Genomic DNA, 26,623 nt, shown 5'->3' with positions numbered 1-26,623 from the left:
GAACTGGCAAAGGCCTATTAAGGCCATTTATCAACTAATTGAAACACTTGTCAGGGCTTAAGGTTGGTGGGCGGGCAGGTGAAGAGCCCAGGCGGCCTTTGCATTTTTCATGGAACCTCATCCACGGGTGGGAAGAGGTTTCATGAAGGGTTTATAATTTTAATAAAAACTTTCATTAAAATTCATAGATATGTCCCAGCTCATGTGTCACATGAGGGGACATGTCTGCATAATTTTTTAAATTCTTTTTTCAATTTTCACAATCAAATTAATCTCCCTGAGGCAGCTCCGTGCCTCAAGGAGATTTCAGGTCTTGACTCTCCCTCCTCCCCCCGCCCGCACAGGTAGCGCTGAGCGCTTCCGGGTGCACATCACTCTGTGTGGGCCTTAATTGGCCTGCTCAAGCAAAATGGCGGCATGTAGCCGATTGTGGGCGGTGATCGACTGCGTGCCTGCCCATGCCCGCCCACGCCTGCTCCCGCCCAGCCCGCCCGACAGGGAGAAAATTCTCCCCCACATTGAAAGTCAATTTCTGTGCAGGAGTTTTTGTACATGTCCATGACAACAGCTGGATAGATGAGGATGGAGTGAAGTTGTGGATTGATAATTTGTGGAATAGGCATCTCAGTGATCCCTGCAAAGAACGCAGCTTATTAGCATGGGAGATGTTCAGGTCCTATGTAACCAATGAGATCAAGAGGCGCCTATGAAGAAATAACACCAAATTGCTGTTATACCAGGGGGTCTAAAGTCCTTAGTTCAACCTTTGGATGTGTGCCTCAACAGGCAATTCAAGGATCGTGTTTGCACTGATTGGAATAAGTAGATGCTTGGTGAAGAAAAAACCTTCACAGTGGAAAAATGTCCCACATTAGGTTTTTTGCGGTTTTGCCATCAAATGCTCATGGTGTCATCAGATCTTTCAAAAGATGCAGAATTTTCAATTCAATGGATGAAGAGATAATTTGTTGGGGGGGATGATTATGAAACCAAAAGTGCCACATCTGATCCAGAGTGTGATCCTTACGATGATGCAATTGCCAAGTAACACAGTATGAATTTGATGAACTCTTTGAATTGGATGCTGGAAGCAATGGATTTGACCAGTTTTAAAATGCTTTGATTATGGGTAAAAGTATCTTGTAGAATTACTTCATTTGATAAACAGGGCCGCATTAATTTAATATGATTTACCGCTGTTATGTTTTGTTTTTGTATTTCAAAATGGTGATTTACCCACACACACATTAAGGGTTCACATTTTATAATCGGCAAAAAACCCCGTTTTTGGAGAGATTTTGAAGGCTTCAACTTTTACAATCATAATCTGTGGTACGTATTTCTGGTCAGAGCACATAGTGCAATAATCTTTGGGGGAACTTTAAGGCTTCCAGGATGGGCAGGAGAAGAGAAGGGGCGGATGGGATTAAAATTGTTTCACCTAGACTCCTTAAAATATTCTGCTTTGTGATTCGTCAACACTGAATGATGCTGCAATCAACCCTTGTTTTCCCTGTTCCCCACCAACACCCCTGCAACCCGACGATCCGTCTACTGCCCTCTGATCTCCCCCCAACTCCTCTGATCCATGATGCCTCCCAACCTACTTTCCACAATCTCTCCCCCCTCCTCTTTGCTCCAGCTGTAGCCTCAGCATTGGCCTGCCCACCCAACAGAACGTCAGTCTCTCAATCTGGCTGCCTGCCACGAATCAGTGAAAATGAATTTGGATGCAGTCCTGCCTGTAAATTTGGCAGGACTTCCATGTTATTTGGGTTTAAAAGTTTCCTGGCCACTGTGACCCATGTTCCCTTCTATCCTTCTTGTTCTCCACAACTGAAACGTGAGAATTAGCAATGCTGTGCATTAACCCATAGATTGCCCATAGATTTATAATTAGTACATATTAGCTCTAATCTTACAAGGAACATTTTGGCTTTGTGGCATAAATCATTTTTATCTTTTTATATTTCCAATAGGGTGCAGCTGGGTTCAAAGGACACAAGGTAAAGTATAATGCTATTGACTAAATTGATATTTTTACTGTTGCATGCCTCCATATATATGTCAAACAGAAGTTCAGACAACTTTGAACTACCTACAAAAGGCATTCTTATGAAGAAATCTAAGTAAACAAAGACTGACATGTTTGTGGGTGAGGCCTCCCTTTAATTTTGTTTCTTAAATCAGGGTAGGGAATAATTCCCAGTTAAATGTTTACACTTTGAAGTTGATACTTAGGAGAGAGCTTAGCCAAATCGTTCAGTGTTGTTATACGCTTTCTGACAAGGCACAAGCCAGACAAATATTTAATTTCATTACTAAATACTAAATTTTTAAAAATCTTATATATTATTCCATGGGCACGTGAGGCCCATGCCTCATGTGAATAGCTGGGAAACAGAGTTATATAAATTTAATCTTACCAATAATAGTACTGAAAAAATGTGTTACAAGAAGATGGCGCAGGATACAAAACAATATTAAGCTTTTCAGCTGCTTTTAGGAAGGTGGAAAAAGCGATTCACTTAATGTGATTAGTTTTTTAGAGTTTAAATACCTGTTCCCTCTTTGTTCTATGATTCCATGCCAAAATGACCCACTTACCCTTTAATTGCAGCAATTATGTAATTTAATTTGCATAACACCTTGATTCATAAATGGCAACCATTATAATTATGCTCACTAAGTTTATTAATTTGAATTTGCATTACTTCAGCATAAATGACGTAACTACCCACTAGAATTAATTTAATTTTCTGATGGCTGTTTGATTTTAGTAGAAGGGATAGAAAGAGGCAATATAGATGTAATGGCAGAGTTCTAAAGAGTGTGCAGGAATAGAGAGATCTTTGTTTTATGTGCAAAGATCTTTGAAAGTGGTAGAACATATTGAGAGAGTGGTAAGAAAAGCGTATGGGGTCTTGAGCTTCAGAAATTGAGATAGTGAGTACAATTGCAGGGAAGTTATGCCGGAACTTTATAAAGCTCCAATTATGCCACAACTAGATGTTTCATCCAGTTCTGGTCACCACATTTTTGGAAGGATGTGAGGGTCCTTGACAGGTGCAGAAGAGATTTACCAGAATGATTCCAGGGATGAGGGATTTTAGCAACAAGGGTAGATCGGAGAAGCAAGGGTTGTTCTCCTTGGAGCAAAGAAGGAAGTGAGATTTGATAGAGATGTACAAGATTATGATAGGTTTAGATAAGATAGACAAAGTAAAATTGTTCCTCTCTGGTGATAGTACAAGGACTCAGAGACACAGATTTAAGGTTTTGGGCAAGAGATGTAAGAGTATATATAAGAATGAACTTTTTTACACAGCTCATGCTAATGACCAGGGACTCATTGCCCATGAGCATGGTGAAAGCAAAGATGATGAATAATTTCAAAAGGAAATTGGATGGACAATTGGGGGAAATAAACTTGGAGCACTATGGGGATCAAGCGGGGGAATGGGATTGATTGGATTGCTCTACACAGAGCCAGCATGGACTTGATGGGCCAGATGGCATGCTCCTGTGCTGTAATGACTCTATGGGCTTGATTTCTGACTCTGGGCAGAGCTGGAAATTAGCCATGCTAGCCATTACACTGGTTTTCTGGCTCCATCCATCCTTGGGCTGTTTTTACAGAGGGGGGATTGGGTCTGACAGGTCTACCCGCCTGCAAGTGGAGAGTGGCCAATCAAGCTCATTAAGAGCCTAACTGAGTCCAATTAAAGGAGGTGGACTGGAATTTTAAAGCAACGACAAGAGCCAGTTTAGGTATCTGAATGCAGGCACCCCGAGGCAGTGTGTTAGTATGTCTACGAGGAATGGAGCTTTGCTAGGTCTGGTTATGAGTAATGAATTATATCAGATTGCTCAACTAAATGTAGGTGAACACATTGGGCCGATATCCACAATCTGATCATTTTTAAAATCCAACAAGAATGGGAGAATATCAATACAACACTAGAGCACAAGATTGGATTAGGAGAGATTTTCAGAAGATGAGCAGAGAGCTAGCTGAGGTAAGATGGAAGGAGAAATTGGTACACAGAACTGTAGAGCAATAGTGAGTTTTTTAAAATAATAAAGCAAAAATGCAGAGTAACTATATTCCATTTTTTTAAAAAAAGGAACTGCTAGTTTCAGTATGTCATGAATAAATAAAGAAATTAAAAACAAATTGAAATTGAGAAATAGGAACTATAATCACTTTGAGTAACAATGATGAGGAAAAAAAAGAAAGTATGGGAAAATAAGAGATTTCGAATGGGGTAACGAAAGTGAAAAGGAAATACGAGGAAGAATATTGAAAAAAAAACCATGCCCACTTCCTGCCAATGTCATGTCCACTTCTGACTTAAGCCCTGCCCACTTGTAGCTCAATACCTACACTCCTCCTCCTCAAAACACCCCCAAATGGCACTGTCAATAAATGTCCACAAGTCGAAAATGGTGTGATAACAGCCCACTTCTAGCATTCCAGAATGCAGTGTTTTTTAATGGGGGATGCGGTGGCGTAGTGGTATTGTCTCTAGACCAGTGATCCAGAAACCCAGCAATAATTCTCTGGGGACCTGGGTTTGAATCTCACCACGGAAGATGGTGGAATCTGAATCCAATAAAAATCAGGAATTAAAAGTCTACTGATGACTGTGAAACCATTGCCAATTGTTATAAAAACCCATCTGGCTCACTAATGGTAATTAGGAAAGTAAACCTGCCATCCTTAACTGGTCTGGCCTATATTTGATTCCAGACCCACAGCAATGTGGTTGACTCTTATATGCCTTCTGAAAAGGGCAATTGGGGATGGGCAATCAATCCCTTGAACGAATAAAAAAGGAGCAGTAAAACATTTTACAAGTATATCAATAAAAGACACAGTGAAATGAGATTCCTGAAAGGTAAAGTGGTTATTTTGTAGATAATGATCGAAAAATAGTGGTAGCATTTAAAAATACTTTGCATCAGTCTTCACTAAAGAGAAGGATATCAGTGAGGACTTGAACCTTAAATTTGATGAGAGCAAGATGAACTAAATTATCATGGACGAAAGGAAAATTATGCATAGATTGATTAGATTAAAGGAAGACAAAGAGAAGAATGTTAATGGGCAAAGGGAGGTGCTTTAAGGTGCTGTGGGGAGTGGAAGCAGCTTGGGAAGAGTCCCCAATGTCAACTGCCTCTTCACCAGCTTCCCTATCAATGTCCAGTGAGGCATTGAGTCACCAATATGAAGCTTTGCTCTATCCTGTATAAACTGGCATTCAGAGTCTGGATGCCATCAGTCTGTGCTAGCATATGTTCACTGTTCTGCTATGTCTGATTCTACATGTAGGTGGCCACTCTTTCCATAGAGATGGACATCAGTACAAATGCCTGAGACACCATGGCACTTATGCCAGTGATGGACTCTTCCAGTCTCCCTCTAAGGTTGTGCCTGCCTCTGGAAGCACTGTCAGAAGCACACACATTTTCTGTTGCTGCTCCATAGCTATGTCTAATGAAGGACAAACCAAAGTGTGTGTATATGTGCTGGTGCAGGATGTGTATGTGAAGTCATGTGAAAGTATATGTCCAGACTGCTCATCCTCTTCTGAGGACTTTTCCGCCTGGTTCCTCATCAGACCCCCTGTCATCTATGAAGGACCTGTGAGAGATGAAAGAGAGGAGTTAGTGCTGACATTCAGAAAGGGTACAAACTCACCATAGTATATATCATGACAGTTCAGTAATTGTTGACATCAATTCATCATAAGTGACTGTTAAGTGCAAGTGGCAGTTCAAGGGATGTGGGCATCACTGACAAGACCAGCTTTTGTTGCCTATCCCTAATTACCTTTGAACTGAGTGACTTGCCAGGCCATTTCAGAATCAACCACATTGATGTGGGATTGGAGTCACATGTAGGCCAGATGACAGGTTTCTTTCCCTAAAGATTATTAGTGAATCAGATGGGTTTTTAGGACAATCGATGATAATTGTCATGGTCACCATTACAGAGACTACTCTATATTCCAGATTTCTATTAATTAATTGAATTTAAATTCAATGGGATTTGAACCCATGTCCCCAGGGCATTAGCCTGGGCCTCTGGATTACTAGTTCATTGACATTATCACTAGACGATCATCTCCTATGCTAATGTCGTGGCTGAGTTCAACAGCCACAGCAAAGTAAGCTCCTGCAGCAGCCAGGTTCCTGACCAGTTACAGGGATTTTTTTCATTATCACTGTAGATTGTGGGGCAAAATGCTAGAAATGTTTAACAATATGAAAGGATGGGACAGGGTATGTAGGAGCAGACTGGTTATTTTAGTGAAAGGAATCTAGAAGAAGAGACCATGGATGCAAGATTAAATGTAAATTGTTTAGAACAGAGAGCAAACAACTTGTTTACACAAAAGATTGTGAGGTGGTAGTTGTGACCTCCAGGGTTAATGTTTGAGGTAGAATCTATGGGCTGAAGTCTATGCAGGGGCAGTGGCCCCACCCACCAGCTGATGTCCAGTCACAGGTAACCTGCCTCCACCGGCCCGGGACGTCACAACCGAGTTTTAGCCTGTATTTGTGGCTTTTGCCCACATATGGGTAACTCCAATCAGATGACCAACAGTTCTCCAGTCCTAGAAGTGCCAGTGGAAAAGGTGACCACTGCTGAGGCTTCAATCAGTTCCCAACAAGGAATAGTGAAGGAGGCTGGATAACTGGGTAAGTGGAGCACCCTTGCCGTGACCAGTAACGCAGGTCCTGACATTGGGTGGGGGGGGGGGGTGGGGGGTGGGTGGTGGTATGGTCGTGGTGTGGTGACCAGGAGGTAGTGATCGGGAGGTGGGAAGGGAGGGAAAAGCTGGGAACACCTTTCCACTAGGGGATGCCTTCATTGGGTGTGGAACAGGAGGGACCCCCTCCCCCCCTACTGAGCATGCAGTCAGGCTTCTAGGGTTTACCTGGCAGCCTTGCCATTTAATTGACCACTTAAGGTCCTCAATTGGCCCAAGGTGGGTGGGCAGTCTGACCTACCAGTGGAGGCATGTAGGCAACAGGTACGGCAACCTCATACCATCTAATCAATTTTACATACCTCCACCTGTCAGTCTGGTCCCAGGGGAGATGGGAGCGTAGAATCCCAGCCGATATCACCATTTAGGATTACATTGGATAGATATATAAAGAAAATGGGGATCATGGAATATGGGCTTATTTATAAAACTATTTTCTCGAGTGGAAAGTAAATGCCCATATAAACTAGATAGACCAAATGACCTATTTCGATGTTGCAACTTTAATGTATTTCTATATTTCTAGTTTGTAGAATATTTATTAAAACTAAAGCTTCTTCATTAGCAGCTTTTAAAAATATTGTAAGCGTATGGAAACAAGAGAGTGACTTAATTGTTCAAGGGACTAAATATTTGCCTGTTCGATGGTGTGTTCATATTTTACAGAATTAGAATTTTTATCTGTATTGTGTCAGAGGGACTCAGATTTTTGTTTGGTGCTGGTTTGACTAATACAAGATCTGTCACAATTACACCCTGTCTGACTGTTTTATGATTATTCCCACCGCAGGGCGGTAAAGGTGAATGTGGGATCCCAGGAACAAAAGGCGAAAGTGTATGTATACTTTCCACATACCTGTGGTTTAGTTAAAGCTTTTCTTCCATTTTCTGTATGTAAAAATTGGTATTGGGAAAGGGCAGGAAAATGTGATTAAGGTAAAAATCTCCAGTTCAAAAGGTAGCAGCAGCAGGAGCAGTCTCCTTCTGTATTGTACTTTCTATGATGCAGTGATTTTTGCCCTAAGATTAATCATCATCTACAAAATTGACTTCATTTTTATTTTCTTCTTAAAATTATTTTTTCTCCCTTTATCCAGGCAATGTACTCCTAGCTCGCTGAAAGGAAGTTCCCAGCCTCTGATCAGCACCTCTTATGAGGGGATGACTGAAAACGAGAATTTGTTATGTGAGGATAATGGGTAGAATTTTGGTGGGGGACATACGCCCATAGCAGATGAGCCCAGCCCAATTTTGATATTAGTGGAAAAGGAAATTGGGCAGGGCGTATAGCAGGCTCCTGATCCATTACTGCTATTTTATACCCCTGTGAAAGTTCAAACTTCCATCCAGTGACAGTCTGCATACGCCAGTATTTTTCAGAACATTTGAAGTCCATGTGTAACAATGGATTAAACACTGGCCTTTCACTTCAAGCATCTGGGTTCAGATCTTATCAAGACACAAGGTCTTTTTATGAACTGGCTGTAAGGAAGCTGAGAAATCCAGGGCATAGTGTTCCGAGCCCATTGGCGGCGGGTGTGATACGTGGCGTGCGTGGGAAATATGGCGGGACCCACTTCACGATGGTATGAAGGCAGGTCGCGATCTTCCGCTCAGCCTGCCAATGGCGGGCGACATTTCCCGCCATCGGTTGGTGGGGAGCTAATTGTAATACATTAGCATATAATTAAAAGGTCATCCCGCCAGGCTCTTGGAATCCCGCCATTTCATCCGTCTACGTAGGTGGGAAAGCATGGCAACATGTTTCACAACAGCACACAGGCGATGTGCACTTGGTGGCCTTCACTTTGGGGGAACTGAGGTGACTAAGCAGCAGCATTCTCCATGGCTTGCCTGTTGTTTACAGGCCTCGGGGCACCACTGGGGTGGGGGAGAGTTATGCCAGGCAACTGCTGAGGGGTGGGGGGTGTCTGGGGGCAAGTGCTGGCCAGCCTCGGAGGAGACTGCTGAGTTGGGCTGCCCTGGCACTGCATCCCGTGCACTGGCAATTGAATTGGGGGCAGGGTAAGAGAGGGAACTGGCCATGTATTAGGGATACCTGTATAAACTGGTCGGCGCCTAGCAAAACCCAAGGTCTATAGACGCCACCTGCTATTCCTGCCGATGACTGAGAACCAGTGTTGCCGACAACTGCACATGTCTAGGGACCTGGTGGCTCACATCTGCCACTTACTGCAGGGTTTGGCACCAAGGGGACATGAAGGGTATCCACTGCCAGTGGCTGTGAAAGTGAACACGGCGCTCAATTTCTATGCCAGTGGCTCCTTTCAGGGCTCCACAGCTGACCTCTGTGGGATTTCACAATCTGCCACCCACAAATGCATCCATGAGGACACGGATGCCATCTTCTCCATGGAACACAACTTTGTGCATTTTGCCTGGGACTGGGACAGCCAGGATGCAAAGGCCATTGGATTCGCCCAGATCTTGGGATTCCCACAGGTGCAGGGTGCGATTGATGACACTCATGTGGTGCTCAGGTCTCCATTGCTACACTCGGTGGACTTCATCAATTGTAAGGGCTTCCATTCATTGAATGTGCAGCTGGTGTGCACGGTTTCCAGGGAGTGTGCACGACGCCTACATCCTGAGTCACTCGCAGATTCCTGCAGCCTTCCAGGGTCCACAGAGGCTGCAGGGATGGTTCCTTGGGGACAAGGGCTACCTACAGAGGCTGTGGCTGATGACACCCATGCAGCAGCCTCAGACTGCTGCAGAGCGGTGCTATAGTGAGGCTCATGCAGCAGCTCACAACTTGTTGGAGCAGACCATCGGGATGCTGAGGATGTGGTTCCGATGCCTGGAGCAGTCTGGTGGAGCCCTGCAGTACAGTCCGCAGAAGGTGTCACGCATCGTCGTCGTCTGCTGTGCCCTTTGCAACCTGGCGCTTCAATGGGGAGAGGAGCTGGCTGATGAGGAGGTGAAGGAGCTGCACGTCTCCTCCAATGAGGAGGATGCTGACGGGGATGAGGGTAAGGGGGTCCTCAGTGGGGACAATGACAGTGATGAGGCCCTCGGACTGGCTAGATGAGGCAGGTGCACTCAGGAGGCCCTCATAGCTGCCAGGTTTGTGGAGGATGATGATGACATGCAATGAGGTGCCCCCGTAGATCCTCACTGCAGTTGTGAACATTTGACTCCAGTCTGACTTATTGCAGCACCATAACCCTCTGTGAGAATGCTCCTGTCATGGAGATGCTGTGGAGGCCCAGATAGCTGCACGATCACAGGAAGATGATGACAACATGCAGTGAGGACACTCTACAGATCTTCACATGGCCTCTGAGAATGTCTGACTCCTGTCTGGCTGAGGGCATCTCACTTGCGCTTCATGATCAGAGCCACCTCAGAGACGCAGCCATGAAACTTTAGATGCATCTGATGCTGTGTCAGCCTTCAGCACCTCAGCCCTTCAGGAGCTGGTGCACAGCATCACTGGTCACAGATGCTGGTATGATGGGGGCCAGCCCCACCTTAAAGGTGCTGACAGCACACAGAGAATGAGAGAATAGAACTCTGTGGTGCCTGCCCACTACATTCTGACAGCAATGACCAGCACTGCTGAGGTGCAGGTGCTTAGTGAGTGTGAGGCTGGACCATCACTGTGGTCTGAAGGCGGCACAGAGCACAGGGAAGAGGCCCTGGACTGAGACACCTGCCTTTACCTTGTGCAGAAAGGTTTCACATCTGAGTGACAAGAACACTGCTCATCAGAACAAAGAGCCACAAACAGGATGACATTCTTGGTGCTCCCCGGACATCCACAGCGGAGGTGGAGGCAGCCTGCTGACTGTGATGCCATGTCTGTGATGACTTTGGCAGACATCCTCTGGAGGGCTAAAACTTGGAGGGCCCCGGCCTGCTTTCAGGGTCCTGCTGTGTGGCAGGGGCATCCTCCTCAGCCTGTGAAGCTGGATCTGCAGAGGCCACAGGAAGAGGAGAGTCAGATGGGCCGATCACTCCCAGAGCCACCTAGGTGTGGCTCTGGACCGTGCACCTGCTGATTCCCCTCCCTATGGGTGTCCGACGGCCTCTGGCTGACTCCATGTGCAGAAGAGGTAGCTGGAGTGAGATCGAGCTGCCCAGCAGCCCTCTTGCGTACACACTGTTGGAGGCCAACTATGGTATCAGCGACGGAGTTAAGCCCGTGCAGCAGTGCAGGAGTGACGTCCTGGACCGAGGTCTCCCTGGCAACCGCCATCCTGCCAGTGTTGACCTCGGTACATTGCAATGCCGGCACTATCCACTCAGCCTGAAGATGGACGGACCCCTCCATCGTGCCTTGCAATTTGAGGAGAGTAGCGGACATTCCTACCTGATGTTCCCAAGCTTGCCTTTGCAGCTCCAGCATCTGTGACATGACCGAGTCCAGAGGCTCGTCATCTTACTCGGACTCAGTAACATTCTGGCCTCCAGCAATCCTCTGAGTGCGAGGGACCTGGGAAGTCCCCGCCTCCGCCTGCTGTGGATCAGAATGTGCGATGTGCTCACCAGATTGTGATCCTGGGGCTACTCTAAAGCTAGTTCCCAAAAAGGTGCATGTCTCTGCGCTGGTGGAGGGTGTGGGTGAGCGGTGTGATGGGACTTCAAGGAGGGTGCCTTTAGATTCCTCTTTAGAGGTTTCTTTGGAGCTTGATTGGAGGCCCCTGTAATGGATTCTCTTGGCTGTTTGGCAGATGTTCCTGCGGAAGCAAGGGGATATAATTAGTGCATGGCAGTGGCCTGTGAAACAGGACACATCACTCACATCATGGTTGTCTGATGGATGTTGCAGTGCTGGATCCTCACTTGGTAGAGCAGCACTGACCTCACCATCAGCACAGGACCAGTCCTGGTCATTGCCGGCTAGCTGGTAGGCTCTGTTTTCGAATTCTGTCAGAATGTTGCTCTCTGGCATCTCTCCACCTGTCTGCGACCTTTCCCTCCTGTTGTGAACCAGTTTGCCCTGCATGGATAGAGATGGGGAGAGTGTATCAGGATGCCTGCCAGGCCAGCTGATAAGTTTACCTGGCCTGTGAGGGTGGTGACTGGTCCCATGGATGGGATGAGGACAATGATGGTTTGTGTGAAAGAGTCAATGGTGCTGTTCCTTGCACTGGCATTGAGTGAAGGTCCTGTGGATGTATGATGGGTTTGTGAGTTGGGAGTGATGATAAGAGTGACTTACCCTGGTGGAATGGAGGAGATCATTCATCCTTTTGCGGCACTGGGTACCTGTCCTCCTCTGCAGGGCCATTCGCGCTGACCACCACCTCCCAAGCCGGGTTAGTGACGTTGCTACCCATCCTACGGCCAGAGCGGGAGGTAGAGCACATCCCGGCGGGCCTCCATGGCATCTAGCTTGAGGGACCCATCGTTGAAGGGGGGGCTTCAGTATTTTTTTCCTTTGCCGACCATGTCTCCCGGGCAGCAGTGGTGAGCGGGTGGTGATGAATGCTTTGCTGGCGGCTGCCTGTTAAAGATGGCAGCCAGCATGATGCAACAGCGGGGTGATGGTGAGCAGCAGAATGAAATCCCGCCCGCCATGGAAACGGCGTGTTTCCCGGGAATGCATAAATAATGAGGCGGGCTCAGGAAGATACGGCGTGAAAACCCGCCATTTTCATCGGCAGGTAAGACTCCATTTTACCCACCCGTAACCGCACTTAGTGCAATTCAGGAAAATTCCGCCCCCAGCTCCAGTGGATGCAAGCGCACATCTCAAAGTTTCATGTAATTTGGCATCAATAGGCACAATATTAACAATCTGTCTCAGAGAGGCCAAAGGATGGTCTGTATGAAAATTGGAAATAAGTAGTGATTATTATTCTGAAGTTGTGATGGAAGCAGATTGTTGGTTAGAGTTCAGAGAACTTTACTCTGCGCCTAAATAATGTAATATAATTTAGCTGTGACCCTGGGTACTGAAATTGGAAAAATGTTCTATGTGTACCAGAGCTAACATCCATTTTCTTAATGCAATTCCATCAAATATTGAAGGAGCAGGGGAATTCTCCTTGGTTCCTGACCACAATTTATTACTAAATAGCATCACTAAAACCAACTGGTTATCTGGTCATTGTCTCAATGTTGTTTGTGGGACCTTGCTGTGCACAAATTAGTTGATGCGCCTTTTCTAGAACAACAGTGACTACACTCTTAAAAACACATTGGAAGGTCTCGATTATGAAAGACAACGTATAAATGCACATTTTTTTTCTTTTCACAAAATTTTAAAAAATATCGTTTCAAAGAATGTGATTTTTTTTTCATTCTAAAGATCAAGATTTAGATTCCTTAAAATTCCCTCAAACTCCTGTCAAGATATTGTTGATCTCCTGATCTCTTGAATCTATTCCAACTAAGCTGCAGACCACCCAACTTCCTTTCTTTACCCACATTTTAGCTAATTAACACACCCTCGAGCCCTGTCATCTTGCAGACTACCACCCCGTCTGCAACCTCCCTTTCCTCTCCAAAGTCCTTGTTCTCTGCTCCTAATTCTACCGTTGTCACTTTTGTAACTCCAAGTTTGAACCTCTCCAATCAGGTTTCCGCCCTGGCTGCACATTGTAACAGCCCTAGTTAAAGTCACAAATTACATCCATCATGATTGTGATTGTGGTGAACTATCTGTCCTCAACCTTCTTGAACTGTGTGCAGCTTTTGGAATGGTTGACCACACCACAGCCCTTCAGTGCTTCTGCTCCATTATCCAGCTGAGTGGGACTTCCCTCACCTGGTTTTCCTTTTACCTACTGTAATGACTTGACGTACCAGATAGGTTTCAAAAAGAAACACATAAACTTTATTACAGAGAGCTTTTCAGATGCTACATGCTTGAACTAGGTCCACAACAAGGAGCCCCCACGGATTACCTGCGCTTAGGGCCTAATGGTCGGAGCCTCCAAGAACAATCACGTGACCCCTGATAGACATTAGGAGAGCTTATACCTTCAGTTACTACATTTCCTCTCCTTTTAGGTTTTTAATAGTTTCTATTTACAGAGAATATTTGAATATCCAACAACATGAACATATATACAACTCAGATGATTAAAGATTAAGTCTCTGAGGTGCTGTCCTTATTTGGTTAGAGTGGCATAGCTCTACCACTCTTCCACAGGATCGACATGATCAGGAACTGCAGCATCTGATACGTCTGATTTGAAAGTGGCTGTTCAGGGCTTGCCAACTCTAAGACATTATGCCTATCCTAGGTCAATCTGTCACCTCAGGGATTACGGGTTCGACATTAATCACAGGCAGAATGGTTGGTTGTTGGAATGTCTCTCTATTCCAAAGATGCTCCACCTGTTTTCAAACAATTCGATCTTCCACTTCCTCCTGGAAGGACAAGGGGCCAGTTTCTGAGGCAATTGTTCCAGGAACCCAACAAGGTCCACTTCCAAAATTCTGCATAAAAACTGCATCTCCTACAGTGAATCTTCAAACTTTGTTATGAATATTGTGAAAACATTTTTGATTACGCTGATTCTTCTCTACCTTCCCCTGTAAGTTTGGAAACACCAGAATTAACTTGGTGTACATAGGTGGCGTTTCATCAATAATTCAGATGCCATTGAATCCGTAGTTGAATGAGGCATCATACGATAAGTGAGAAGAAAGTGGGAAGGTCGAGTTTCTAGAGTACCTCCTGATAACCTCTTCATTCCCAATTTCAAAATTCTTGCTGATACTATTGGCGGGATAGCCTTATCCTCACTGAAAAAACCCATTAATGGTTTATGGTCCGACACATTGACGAAATGTTGTCCACGCAGATACTGATGGAATTTCTTCACCCTGAACATCACCGATAAATCTTCCTTTCCTAGCTGTGAATAACCTTTTTGGCTGTGGATGGGTTCTTGAGACATAGCCAATGAATGGGCCTTTCTGATCTACCTTCCATTCTATGAGATAACACAACTCCCACACCATAAGGAGAAGCATACTTTCAATGCACAGTTTTACGCCCATTCAGGTCAGGCACATGCCTGCTTTTAGGGCGTAAAATTCTGGCTATGGTACCTAAGAATGGTCCTATGTAATCAATATGTAGTCTAACCCAGGGTCAACCAGGCCACTCCCACAGATGCTGTGGAGCTGAAACAGGCAACATCTGTTGTTGCTGACAATGGAGACAGTGCTTGACCATGTTTTCAATGTCACTGTCAATGCCTGGCCACCAGACATAGCTTCACCCAAGCATTTTTATCTTCGATATGCCTGGGTGCGCACTGTGAAGCTCTGTCAAGAGTAGTTCTCTTCCTTGTGAAAGGGCCACAACCCTTAATCTAAAGCACGTGATGAATGTAAGAGCTTCTCATCTTTTACAAAGGCTTGTTGTGAATTCAACAGAATTCTTTTTTAACAATAAGTGTAATGGTGCTAATACTGTTGACAAGTTTAGAAGAAGCATCGGTATTAATTGATAATACCCAGGAAAGTCTTAAGCTCAGTTACACTGGACGGAGCATACGCATCCTTGATTGCCCAAACTTTCTCTTCTATTGGATGCAAACCCATGGCATCCACCCTGTGACCCACATAAGTAACTTCTGGTGCTTGGAGTTTACATTTCTCTTTCTTTAATCATACAAGAGCTTCCAAGGATCTTCTTAGCACCTCTTCCAGGTTGACCAAGTGTTCGGCTTCAGTTGGCACTGTGATTAGAACTTCATCTAGGTATACTACTACTTGGGGAAGTCCTTGCAAAACACTCTCCATTGTCCTTTGGAAGATTGCACATGCAGATGATACTCCAAAGGGTAGGCAAGTATATTGATAAAGACCCTTGCGCGTGATGAAATTCACTTATCCTCTAGATGTGCTATCCAACTCTAATTACTGGTAAGCTTGGCTCATGTCCAGTTTTGTATAGGATTTGTCTCCAGCTGGCTTTGCATATAAATTGTCTATCCTTGGGATAGTGTATTTATCCAGTTTGGCTGCCTTGTTCATGGTCAGTTTATGGTTCCCACAAATGCGCATGGTTTGGTCAGGCTTCACCAGTGGGACTATGGGCACTGCCCATTCCGAGAATTGGACAGGTTGGATGATGCTTAGTTTTTCTAACCGGAACAGTTCTGCATCCACCTTCTACTTTAAGGCATAATACACAGGTCTGGCCTTAAAGAAACAGGGTGTCGCCTGAGAACCCACATATATATTTCCTTGCAAGCCTTTTAATTTCCTAATTCACCACGAAATACACTGTCGTATTTCCTTAACAGTTCAGGAACTCCTCCTGTTCTCAAGTGAAAAATTTCAGACCAGTTAAGCTTAATTTTTTTGTAACGAGTCTCGGTCCTTCATCTGTCACTATGATCACTGGAAGCTGGGCTATCTGTTGCCTATAAGACACAGGTACTGTGGCAATGCCCTTTACCTATATAGATTCTCTAGTGTATGTGTTTAATTGAGCGGTTGTCTGCTCCAGATTCAGTGGCTGGGTACCTTCATTTAGGTATTTAAATGTGTGCTCGCCCATCACTGTGCTTGAGGCTCCTGTATCCACCTCCATTACTAGTGGATTCCCATTAACTTTGGTTGTGACAGTGATAAGTTTGGTTTTTACCTCTGTCTTGTTGTACAGGGAATAGATGTCGGTATCAGCAGCTTCAGGTTCTGTTGTATTATTCAATCATATTGGTTTGCTGCTTTATGGGCTGTTTCAATTTCATCCTGCATTGCTTTATTATGTGACCTTTCTTATGGCAGTAATGGCATTCAGCTTCCTTGAATCTGCAGGTCTCCGGTATGTGTTCACCCCCACATCTGTAACAAATTAACCTTGGAGTTGCCACTGAACTGTTCCTACTAGGCCTTTTCATGTTTCTAACAGCGATCACTGCCTCTCACTTCGCTGCTGTGTCTCTGGTTTTCGCACTATGCTGGCGGCAGGTTCCTGCCCCACATGAAGAACAGCGCCATGTTGTTCATTGTGTAAAGCCTGTGAGTCTCTCGTAGCACTTTCCTTGGCCAGTGCTATTTCCATGGTGCGCTTCAAATTGATGTTGTCTTCTGTGAGTAAACAGCGCTGAATGGCGTCGTCATGAACTTCACAAACTAATTGGTCCCACAGGATATCATTGAGTGTGTCTCTGAAGTGGCAGTGTTCTGTCAACTGCTTCAACTTCGCTATATAGGTTGCGATGGACTCTCCTGAGGTCCTTTCTCTGGAATTAAACTTAAACCTCTGCATTATTAAGGATGGCTTTGACTGGAAATGTGTTTTTGCAAGGTCCACCTAATTCATTAAAGGATTTAGAATTGGGAGCGTTCGGGGCCATCAGGTTGCAGATGAGATTGTATGTCTTGCTGCCACATACGCTCAAAAGGATGGCTTTCTGCTTCTCCGCGGCAATTTCGCTCGCTACCAAATAAAAACCAAGGTGCTCTACGTACGGCTCCAGTCTTCTATATTTGCATCATTAGGATCGATTCTGTCAAAGGTTGGCATGACTGGCCAGCATTCTTTTCTTTTTCTTAGGATTTGATGTACTCACATTAACAAGGTGAGGTGCAGCGTCACAGCTATTTTACCCTCATTGCCAAATGCAATGACTTGACATACTGGACAGGTTTCAGAAAGAAACAGATAAACTTTATTACAGGGAGCTTTTCAGATGCTACTTGCTTGAACCAGGCCCTCGACAAGAAGCCCTACCGTACAGATTACCCGCGTTTAGGGCTCATTGTTTTGAGCCTCAAGGAACAGTCACGTGATCCCTAATAGTCAGTGGGAGAGGCTATACCTTCAGTTACTACACCTACCCTACCAGTTACAGTCAGAGAATCTCCTACAATGGCTTCCCTTACTGACTCGCACCATTATCTTTGGCGTCTCTCAAACACCAACATTTGGCTCATCATATTTATCATCTACATGTTACTCCTTGTCAAAATCATCCAAAGACAGGATGTCAGGTATTGCATACCACAGCTCAACACCAGCTCTCTCAACTCTTCTACTGCCTTCATGCTGTCAGACAGCTTGTCCACCATCCAGTCCTGGATGAGACAAGATTTCCTCCAATTTAACATCGGAATCACCAAAGCCATTATTTTCGGTCCCCAACAAAAATAATGGGCTGAATTTTACAGGGGCAGCAGCAATCCTGCCATCATGGCCAAAAATGGGAGGTGATCCTTCTTCAACCATCAGCAGGACTCAGAAAGGCATGTTCCAGGTCCTGGCCATTAAGTGGCTGCCCTTGGGCTGCCATCCAATTGAGGATGAGAGCTTGGCACCCAAAAGCTGCTGGCCTCATCAGAGGGCGGGCAGCTTAGCAGTCTCAACAGTGCTACCATTAATGGTGGCCATTGGGTCAGCAGGATGTGATTGCAAGTGAGGCAGGTAGAGGGATCCCGTGTTCAGGAACAGAGCCTCAGCTCTTGACCTTGTCCAACAGGTACAAGGTACTTGCTCCCTTTGTGGATGAGGAAGAGGGCTGTAAGGAGGATGAGCCATCTGACCACGGCACCATGGCACAGGAGGCCATTCAAGAGGGGAGAGCAAAAAGACAAGTGGTAGTTGTAGGGGATTCTATAATTAGGGGAATTGATAACTTCCTTTGTAAGCAGGATCGAGAGTCCCGCATGGTATGTTGCCTGCCTGGTGCCAGGGTGAGGGACATCTCTGGCTGGCTTGAAAGGATATTGGAGAAGGAGGGGGAGGATCCAGTTGTTGTGGTCCACATCGGGACAAATAACATAGGTAAGACTAGGAAAGAGGACCTGTTTGGGGATTATCAGGAACTAGGAACTAAATTAAAGAACAGGTCCTCAAGGGTTATAATCTCCGGATTGCTACCTGAGCCACGTGCAAATTGGCATAGGGACGCAAGAATAAGGGAAGTAAACACGTTGCTAAAGGAGTGGTGCGGGAAAGAGGGGTTCCATTTCATGGGGCACTGGTATCAGAATTGGAACAGGAGGGATCTGTACCGTTGGGACGGTCTCCACCTGAACCGATCTGGGACCAATGTTCTAGCGAAAAGGGTAAATAGGGTGGTCAACAGGACTTTAAACTAGAAAGTAGGGGGGCAGAGGGAAGGGTAAAACTCCAAGAAGTATGACTAATGGGAAACAAAGCAGCAGGTTAACGTGTGGGGGGGTGGATTCAACTTCGTGGAAAATTATGAAAAAACTGAAAAGAAAGGAGAGCCCAGGAGAGGCTATTAAATTCTCCAGAATAGAAAATAGGACAGTGTTTGGAAAGGGCTAGGAATCTAACTTCAAGCACATCAGATAAAGGGATGGCAATGAGAAAGGAGACAGGAAATAGAGGACTGAAGGTGTTGTATCTGAATGCATGCAATATGCGAAATAAGGTAAATGAGCTTGTGGCGCAGACTGAAATTGGCAGGTATGATGTGGTGGGCATCACGGAGACATGGCTGCAAGGGGATCAGGACTGGGAGCTAAATATCCAAGGATTTACATCCTATCAAAAAGATAGGCAGGTTGGCAGAGGGGGTGGGGTTGCTTTGTTAGTAAGAAATGAAATTAAATCGATAGCAAGAAATAATGTAGGGTCAGGTGATGTAGAATCTGTGTAGGTAGAGTTGAGGAACCGCAAAGGTAAAAAAACCATAATGGGAGTTATGTACAGGCCTCCGAACAGTGGTCAGGATGTGGGGCACAAGATACACCAGGAGATAGAAAAGGTGTGTAAGAAAGGCAAGGTTACAGTGATCATGGGAGATTTCAATATGCAGGAAGAGTGGGAAAATCAGGTTGGTAGTGGATCCCAAGAAAAGGAATTTGTGGAATGTCTACGAGATGGCTTTTTGGAGCAGCTTGTGGTGGACTCCACTAGAGAACAGGCAATTCTAGATTTAGTGATGTGTAATGAGGCAGATTTGATAAAGGAGTTTAAGGTGAAGGAACCCTTAGGATGAAGTGACCATAATATGATAGAATTTACCCTGCAATTTGAGAGGAAAAAGCTGGAATCAGATGTAACGGTATTACAGTTGAATAAAGGCAACTACAGAGGCATGAGGGAGGAGCTGGCCAGAGTTGACTGGGAGATGAGCCTAGCAAGAAAGACAGTGGAACAGCAATGGCAGGAGTTTCTGGGAGTAATTTGGGAGACACAGCAAAAATTCATTCCTAGGAAGAAGAAACATACTAAAGGGAGGACGAGGCAACCATGGCTGACAAGGGAAGTCAGGGACAGCATAAAAGCTAAAGAGAAAGCATACAATGTGGCGAAGAGCAGTGGGAAACCAGGGGATTGGGAAGCCTACAAAGACCAACAGAGGACAACTAAAAAAGAAATAAGGAGGGCGATGATTAAATATGAGGGTAAACTAGCCAGTAATATAAAAGAAGATTGCAAGAGTTTTTTTTAGATGTATAAGGGTAAGAGAGAGGCAAAAGTGGACATTGGGCTGCTGGAAAATGACGCTGGAGAAGTCGTAGTGGGGAACAAAGAAATGGCGGAGGAACTGAATAGGTATTTTGCGTCAGTCTTCACAGTGGAAGACACGAGTGACATCCCCAAAGTTCAAGAGAGTCGGGGGGGTTGGGGGGGGGGGGGGGGGGGGGTGGTGGGGGGGGCAGACGTGTGTATGGTGGCCTTTACCAAGGAGAAGATGCTAGGAAAACTGAAAGGTCTGAAGGTGGATAAATCACCTGGACCAGATGGATTACACTCCAGAGTTCTGAAGGAGATAGCTGAAGAGATAGTGGAGGCATTAGTGGCGATCTTTCAGGAATCACTGGAGTCAGGGAGGGTCCCAGAGAACTGGAAAATTGCTAATGTAACCCTACCCTGTTTAAGAAGGGGGTGAGGCAAAAGATGGGAAATTACAGGCTGATTAGCCTGACCTCGATCATTGGTAAGATTTTAGAGTCCATCATTAAGGATGAGATTTCAGATTACTTGGAAGTGCATGGTAAAATCGGGCAAAGTCAGCATGGTTTCATCAAGGGGAGGTCATGCTTGACAAATCTGTTAGAATTATTTGATGATGTAACGAGTAGGTTAGACAAAGGAGAGCCAATGGATGTTATCTACTTGGACTTCCAGAAGGCCTTTGACAAGGTGCCGTACAGGAGGCTGCTCAGTAAGATAAGAGCCCATGGTGTTAGAGGCAAGGTGCTAGCATGGATAGGAGATTGGCTGTCTGGCAGGAGGCAGAGAGTGGGGATAAGGGGGTCCTTTTCAGGATGGCGGCCGGTGACTAGTGGAGTTCCGCAGGGGTCAGTGTTGGGACCACAACTTTTCACTTTATACATTAATGATCTAGATGAAGGAACTGAGGGCATCCTGGCTAAGTTTGCAGATGATACAAAGATAGGTGGAGGGACAGGTAGTATTAAGGAGGCGGGGAGGCTACAGAAGAATTTGGACAGGTTAGGAGAATGGGCAAAAAAGTGGCAGATGGAATACAACGTGGGGAAGTGTGAGGTCATGCACTTTGGTAGGAAGAATAGAGGCATAGACTATTTTCTAAATGGGGAGAGAATTCAGAAGTCTGGAGTGCAAAGGGACTTGGGAGTCCTAGTCCAGGATTCTCTTAAGGTTAACTTGCAGGTTGAGACAGTAGTTAGGAAAGCAAATGCAATGTTGGCATTTATTTTGAGAGGACTAGAATATAAAAGCAGGGATGTGCTGCTGAGGCTTTATAAGGCTCTGGTCAAACCACATTTAGAATATTGTGAGCAATTTTGGGCCCCGTATCTCAGGAAGGATGTTCTGGCCCTGGAGAGGGTCCAGAGGAGGTTCACGAGAATGATCCCAAGAATGAAAGGCTTAACATATGAGGAACGTTTGAGGACTCTGGGTCTATACTTGATGGAGTTTAGAAGGCTGAGGGGGGATATGATTGAAACTTACAGAATACTGAAAGGCTTGGATAGAGTGGATGTGAGGAAGATGTTTCCATTAGCAGGAGAGACTAGGACCTGAGGGCACAGCCTCAGAGTAAAGGGAAGACCTTTTAGAACAGAGATGAGGAGAAACTTCTTTAGCCAGAGACTGGTGAATTTATGGAATTCATTGCCACAGAAGGCTGTGGAGACCAGGTCATTGAGTGTATTTAAGACCGACATATATAGGTTCTTGATTGGTAAGGGGATCAAAGGTTATGGGGAGAAGGCAGGAGAATGGGGTTGAGAAACTTATCAACCATGATTGAAAGGCGGACCAGACTCGATAGGCCGAAAGGCCTAATTTTTGCTCCTATGTCTTATGGTCTTATGGTCATTGCAGAGACTGCAGCTGCATGGAGTTTTTTATTTATTCATTTATGGGATGTGGATGAAGCAGCTAGGCCAGCATTTATTGCCCATCCCTAATTGCCCTTGAGAAGTTGGTGGTGAACTGCCTTCTTGAACCACTGAAATCTCTGTGGTGTAGGTATACCCACAGAGCTGTAGGGAGGGAATTCCAGGATTTTGACCCAGTCATGATGAAGGAGCAGCTATATTTTCCAAGACAGGCCAGGATGGTGAGTGGCTTGGAGAGGTGGTGTTCCCATGTATCTGCTGCCCTTGTCCTTCTAGATGGAAGCAGTCGTGGGTTTGGAGTGTGCTGCCGTAGGTGCCTTGGTGAGTAGCTGCAGTGCATCTTGTGGATGGTACACACTACTGCCACTGTGTGTTGGTGGTAGAGGGAATGAATGTTTATTGAACAGGTGTCAATCAAGCGGGCTGCTTTGTCCTGGATGGTGTCAAGCTTCTTGAGTGTTGTTGGAGCTGCACTCATCCAGGTAAGTGGAGAGTATTCCATCACACTCCTGACTTGTGCCTTGTAGATGGTGGACAGGCTTTGGGGAGTCAGGAGGTGAATTACTTACTGCAGGATTCCTAGCCTCTGACCTGCTCTTGTAGCCATAGTATTTCTATGGCTAGTCCAGTTCACTTTCTGGTCAATTGTAACCCTCAGATTCAGTGATGGCAGTGCCACTGAATGTCAAGGGGTGATGATTAGATTCTCTTATTGGAGATGGTGACTGCCTGGCACATGTGGCATGAATGTTACTTGCCACTTGTCAGCCCAAGCCTGGATATTGTCCAGGTCTTGTTGCATTTGGACATGGACTGCTTCAGTATCTGAGGAGTTGTGGATGGTGCTGAACACAGTGCAACCATCAGCAAAAATCCCCACTTATGACCTTATGATGGAAGGAAAGTCATTGATAAAGCAGCTGAAGATGGTTGGGCCAGGGTCACTACCCTAATGAACACCTGCAGTGATGACCTGGAGCTGAGATGACTGACCTCCAACAACCACAAATATCTTCCTTTATGCTCGGTATGACCCAAACCAGCAGAGAGTTTTCCCCTGATTCCCATTGACTCCAGTTTTGCTAGGGCTCCTTGATGCTACATTTAGTCAAATGCAGCCTTGATGTCGAGGGCAGTCACTCTCACCTCACCTTTGGAGCTCAACTCTTTTGGACATGTTTGAACCAAGGCTGTAACGAGGTCGGGAGCTGAGTCACCCTGGCTAGAACTAAGCATCAGTAATGTTGTCAGGTTATTGCTAAGCAAGTGCCACTTGATAGCACTGCTGATGACTCCTTCCATCACTTTACTGATGATTGAGAGTAGACTGATGGGGCACTAATTGACCGGGTTGGATTTGTCCTGTTTTTTTGTGTACAGGACATACCTGGGCAATTTTTCACATTACTGGGTAGATGCCAGTGTTGTAGCTGTAGTGGGACAACTTAGCTAGGGACGTGGCAAGTTCTGGAGCACCAGTCTTCAGTACTACTGCCGGAATGTTGTCAGGTCCCATAGCCTTTTCAGTATCCAGTGCCTTCAGCCGTTTCTTGATATCACTTGGAGTTCTAGCTGAAGATTGTTGTGAATGCTTCAGCCTTATCTTTTGTACTGATGTGCTGGGCTCCTCCATCATTGAGGATGGGGATATTTGTGGAGCCTCCTCCTCCAGTGAGCTTTTTAATTGTCCACCACCATTCACGACTGGATATGTCAGGACTGCAGAGTGTAGATCTGATCCATTGGCTGTGGAGTCACTTAGATCTATCAATTGGTGCTAATGATTTGGGACGCAAGCAGTCCTGTGTTGTAGCTTCACCAGGTTGGGCACCTCATTTTTCAGTATGCCTGGTGTTGCTCCTGGCATGCCCTCCTGCACTCTTCATTGAACCAGGTTTGATCTCTTGGCTTGGTGGTAATGGTAGAGCAGGGGTGTTATGTTCTTTCTATCGGGTCGCTTTGCTCAGTGAACATGGTTGCACGCCTATCTACTGGTGAGTGAGCTGGTAAACAAGATACTGCAGACACAGAGACCAATGTAAGATGAAGCACGTGCTGTTTATTAACACAAGTAAGAGAGCACTAACATCTGTGTGCTTCTCCAACCAGACCCTATTCTAAACTACCGATTAACATTGTAGCCCGTGCTACACAGCAGTTGAGTAATGCAATCATGTGGTCAACCTGCTTACAGTCTCTTAAAGCTTTATTGCACCTCAGATTACCACAGGGGGAAATGCCAGCACATGAGGTGACAGGTTATGGTTGTGCACAATTCTGCTGCTGCTGATGGCCCACAGCGCCTCATAGATGCCCAATTTTGAGTTGCTAGATCTGTTCAAAATCTATCCCATTGAGCACGGTGGTAATGCCACACAACATGATGGAGATTATCCTTAATGTGAAGCCGGGACTTTGTCTCCTCAAGGACTGTGCAGTGATCACTCCTAACAATACTGTCACGGACAGATGCATCTGCAGCAGGCAGGTTGGTGAGGAAGAGGCCAACTGGTGCAGGCCCACTCTGGAAGCTTTGTCTTTTAGGACTCGGCCAGCTCAATCTGAGCCACTCTTGGTATGGACATTGAAGTCTCTCACCCAGAGTACATGCTGCATCCTTATCACCCTCAGTGCTTCCTCTACGTGGTGTTCAACATGGAGGAGCACTGATTCGTCACTTGAAGGGGATGGGGCAGCGCATGGTAATCAGCAGGAGGTTTATTTGCCCATGTTTGACCTGATGCCATGAGACCTCATGGGGCCCGGAGTTGATATTGAGGACTCCCAGGACAACTCAATGGCCAGACACCCTCAAAGAGGGGTAAGTCTGGTTTGGGGATGGCAGGGCCAGGAAGGCAGGCCCGGGAAATCGAGGTGGGTAGAGTTGTGGTGCAGAGGTGGCGCCTTTGCCACGGAGCAGCGACTGGCCCCAGTGGCTCCTCTATGATCCATGGAGTACCCAAAAACGGAGGCTTCCCCCCCAACGCTCTGCAGCCTGCAGGGAGGCCACCAGGCTTTACTGTATGGTCTCCCCAAACAGTGGTGGCCCTCCGGACATGGGTGAAATATCCATGGAGGCACAGAGTGGCCCTGTGGTGGCCAATCTTCCAGCAGACGCTGGTCTGCCAACTTTCGCATCGTTATCACATTGGCATGGTGTTGGGAAGGCAGTTGGCTCACCCCCAACGTCTTCCAGTGCCATTTTGCTAGCCTTCCCAGTTTTCAGCACATCAGCAAATAGCTGATAAAATTTAATCCCAGTTGTGAATTCCATTCTCCTCCCTGGTCACTGTCTCAGGATAAAACAGACTGTTTGCAATCTTAGCATCCTATTTGATCCTGAGCTGAGCTTCCAGCTCCAAATCCTCTCCATCCAAGATTAGCTACTTCCACCTGTGTAGCTTTGCACATCTCACCCTAGTCTCAGTGCTGCTCAAATTCATGCTTTTAATCTCTCTAGCCATGACTATTCCAATGTTCTGCTGGCTGGCCTCCTGTAAACCAAAGCTCTGCTGCCTGTATCTTAACTAGCTTCTGTTCACCCATCACCCATGTGCTCATTGACTCACAATGGCTCCCAGTCCATCAAGGCTTGAATTTTAAAATTCTCAATCTTAACGTTCAAATCCTTCCTTACCTATACCCTACTTCAACCCTACAACCCTCAGAGAACTATGCATTCCTCCAATTCTGACGTCCTCCAACATCTCCCAGTTTCTTTGCCCTGCAATTGGCAGCCTTCAGCCATCTAGATCCCAAGCTCTAGAATTTCCTTCCTAATTCACTCTACTTTTCTCTGCTGCTCCTTTTAAGAGCTCCTTGAAATCGTCTTTCTGACCAAACTTTTAGTCACCCATCCTACTGTCACCATACGTGGCTGAGTTCGAGTTTTTGTTTGATTATATTCCTCGGAAAGTGATTTGGAATGTTTTACTATGTTAAAAGCGCTATATAAATGCAAGGTATTGTTTATACATACACAATAAACTGTTTCAAAGGCTTTTTATCTCATAAACAATGCAGAGAGGTTTAATTTTTCCCGCCTCCTAATTCACTTGAAGGAGTTATAGAGATAGGATTTACAGTGCAATAACAGGACGTAAGCTGGCTACCATGATGTCATGCTTCCCACTTTTCATTTCATGAAGAAGGGAAAAGGTGCCCTCTGGTGCTGAATGTTCACAATGTTTCAAGCTGCCTGTCTCAATATTACTGCAGCAGATGGTTTGAAAAGAGTGGGGCTGTTTTATGGATGTGTAGTTGCAAAATAATAGAAAAATAAGATAGAGCTCCCCATCAATTCAAAATTAGTTGTTACACTACAAGAAGGGTGTCACATGGAACTATTTCCAGTTGAACTTAAATTATGCTCTGATAGCTTTAAAATGAAGCAGGGATTGGTGCAGTAATATAATGAGGAAATTATTTTAAGTGATATAAATTAAATTGATCATTGCTAATGTTTGTACATTTCTTGAGGAATAAATAAGTAAGAACATTTTTTGCTGCTACGATATGTGAGAAAAATGTTTTTATAATTGCACATTTGTAATTGTTGAATTCCAGTGATGTATTGGCAACAGTTTACACATAGG

At 45.4% G+C, this 26,623-nt stretch overlaps 1 protein-coding gene across 1 annotated transcript in view; it reads left to right on the top strand.

Annotated features, from left to right (window-relative positions):
• The window catches only part of LOC121276210 (collagen alpha-1(XXVIII) chain-like), a 328,458-nt gene that overhangs the window by 53,980 nt on the left and 247,855 nt on the right, over nt 1-26,623 (top strand). The window contains exons 8-9 of the mRNA XM_041184378.1: nt 1,980-2,006; nt 7,570-7,614. Of these exons, the coding sequence (XP_041040312.1) occupies nt 1,980-2,006; nt 7,570-7,614 (72 nt within the window). The remainder of the gene's footprint in view (nt 1-1,979; nt 2,007-7,569; nt 7,615-26,623) is intronic.

The sequence above is a fragment of the Carcharodon carcharias genome, chromosome 3, assembly GCF_017639515.1.
Source record: "Carcharodon carcharias isolate sCarCar2 chromosome 3, sCarCar2.pri, whole genome shotgun sequence".
NCBI lineage: Eukaryota > Metazoa > Chordata > Chondrichthyes > Lamniformes > Lamnidae > Carcharodon > Carcharodon carcharias.
The sequence above is the reverse complement of the archived record's forward strand: the minus strand, read 5'-3'. Positions and strand labels throughout refer to the sequence as shown.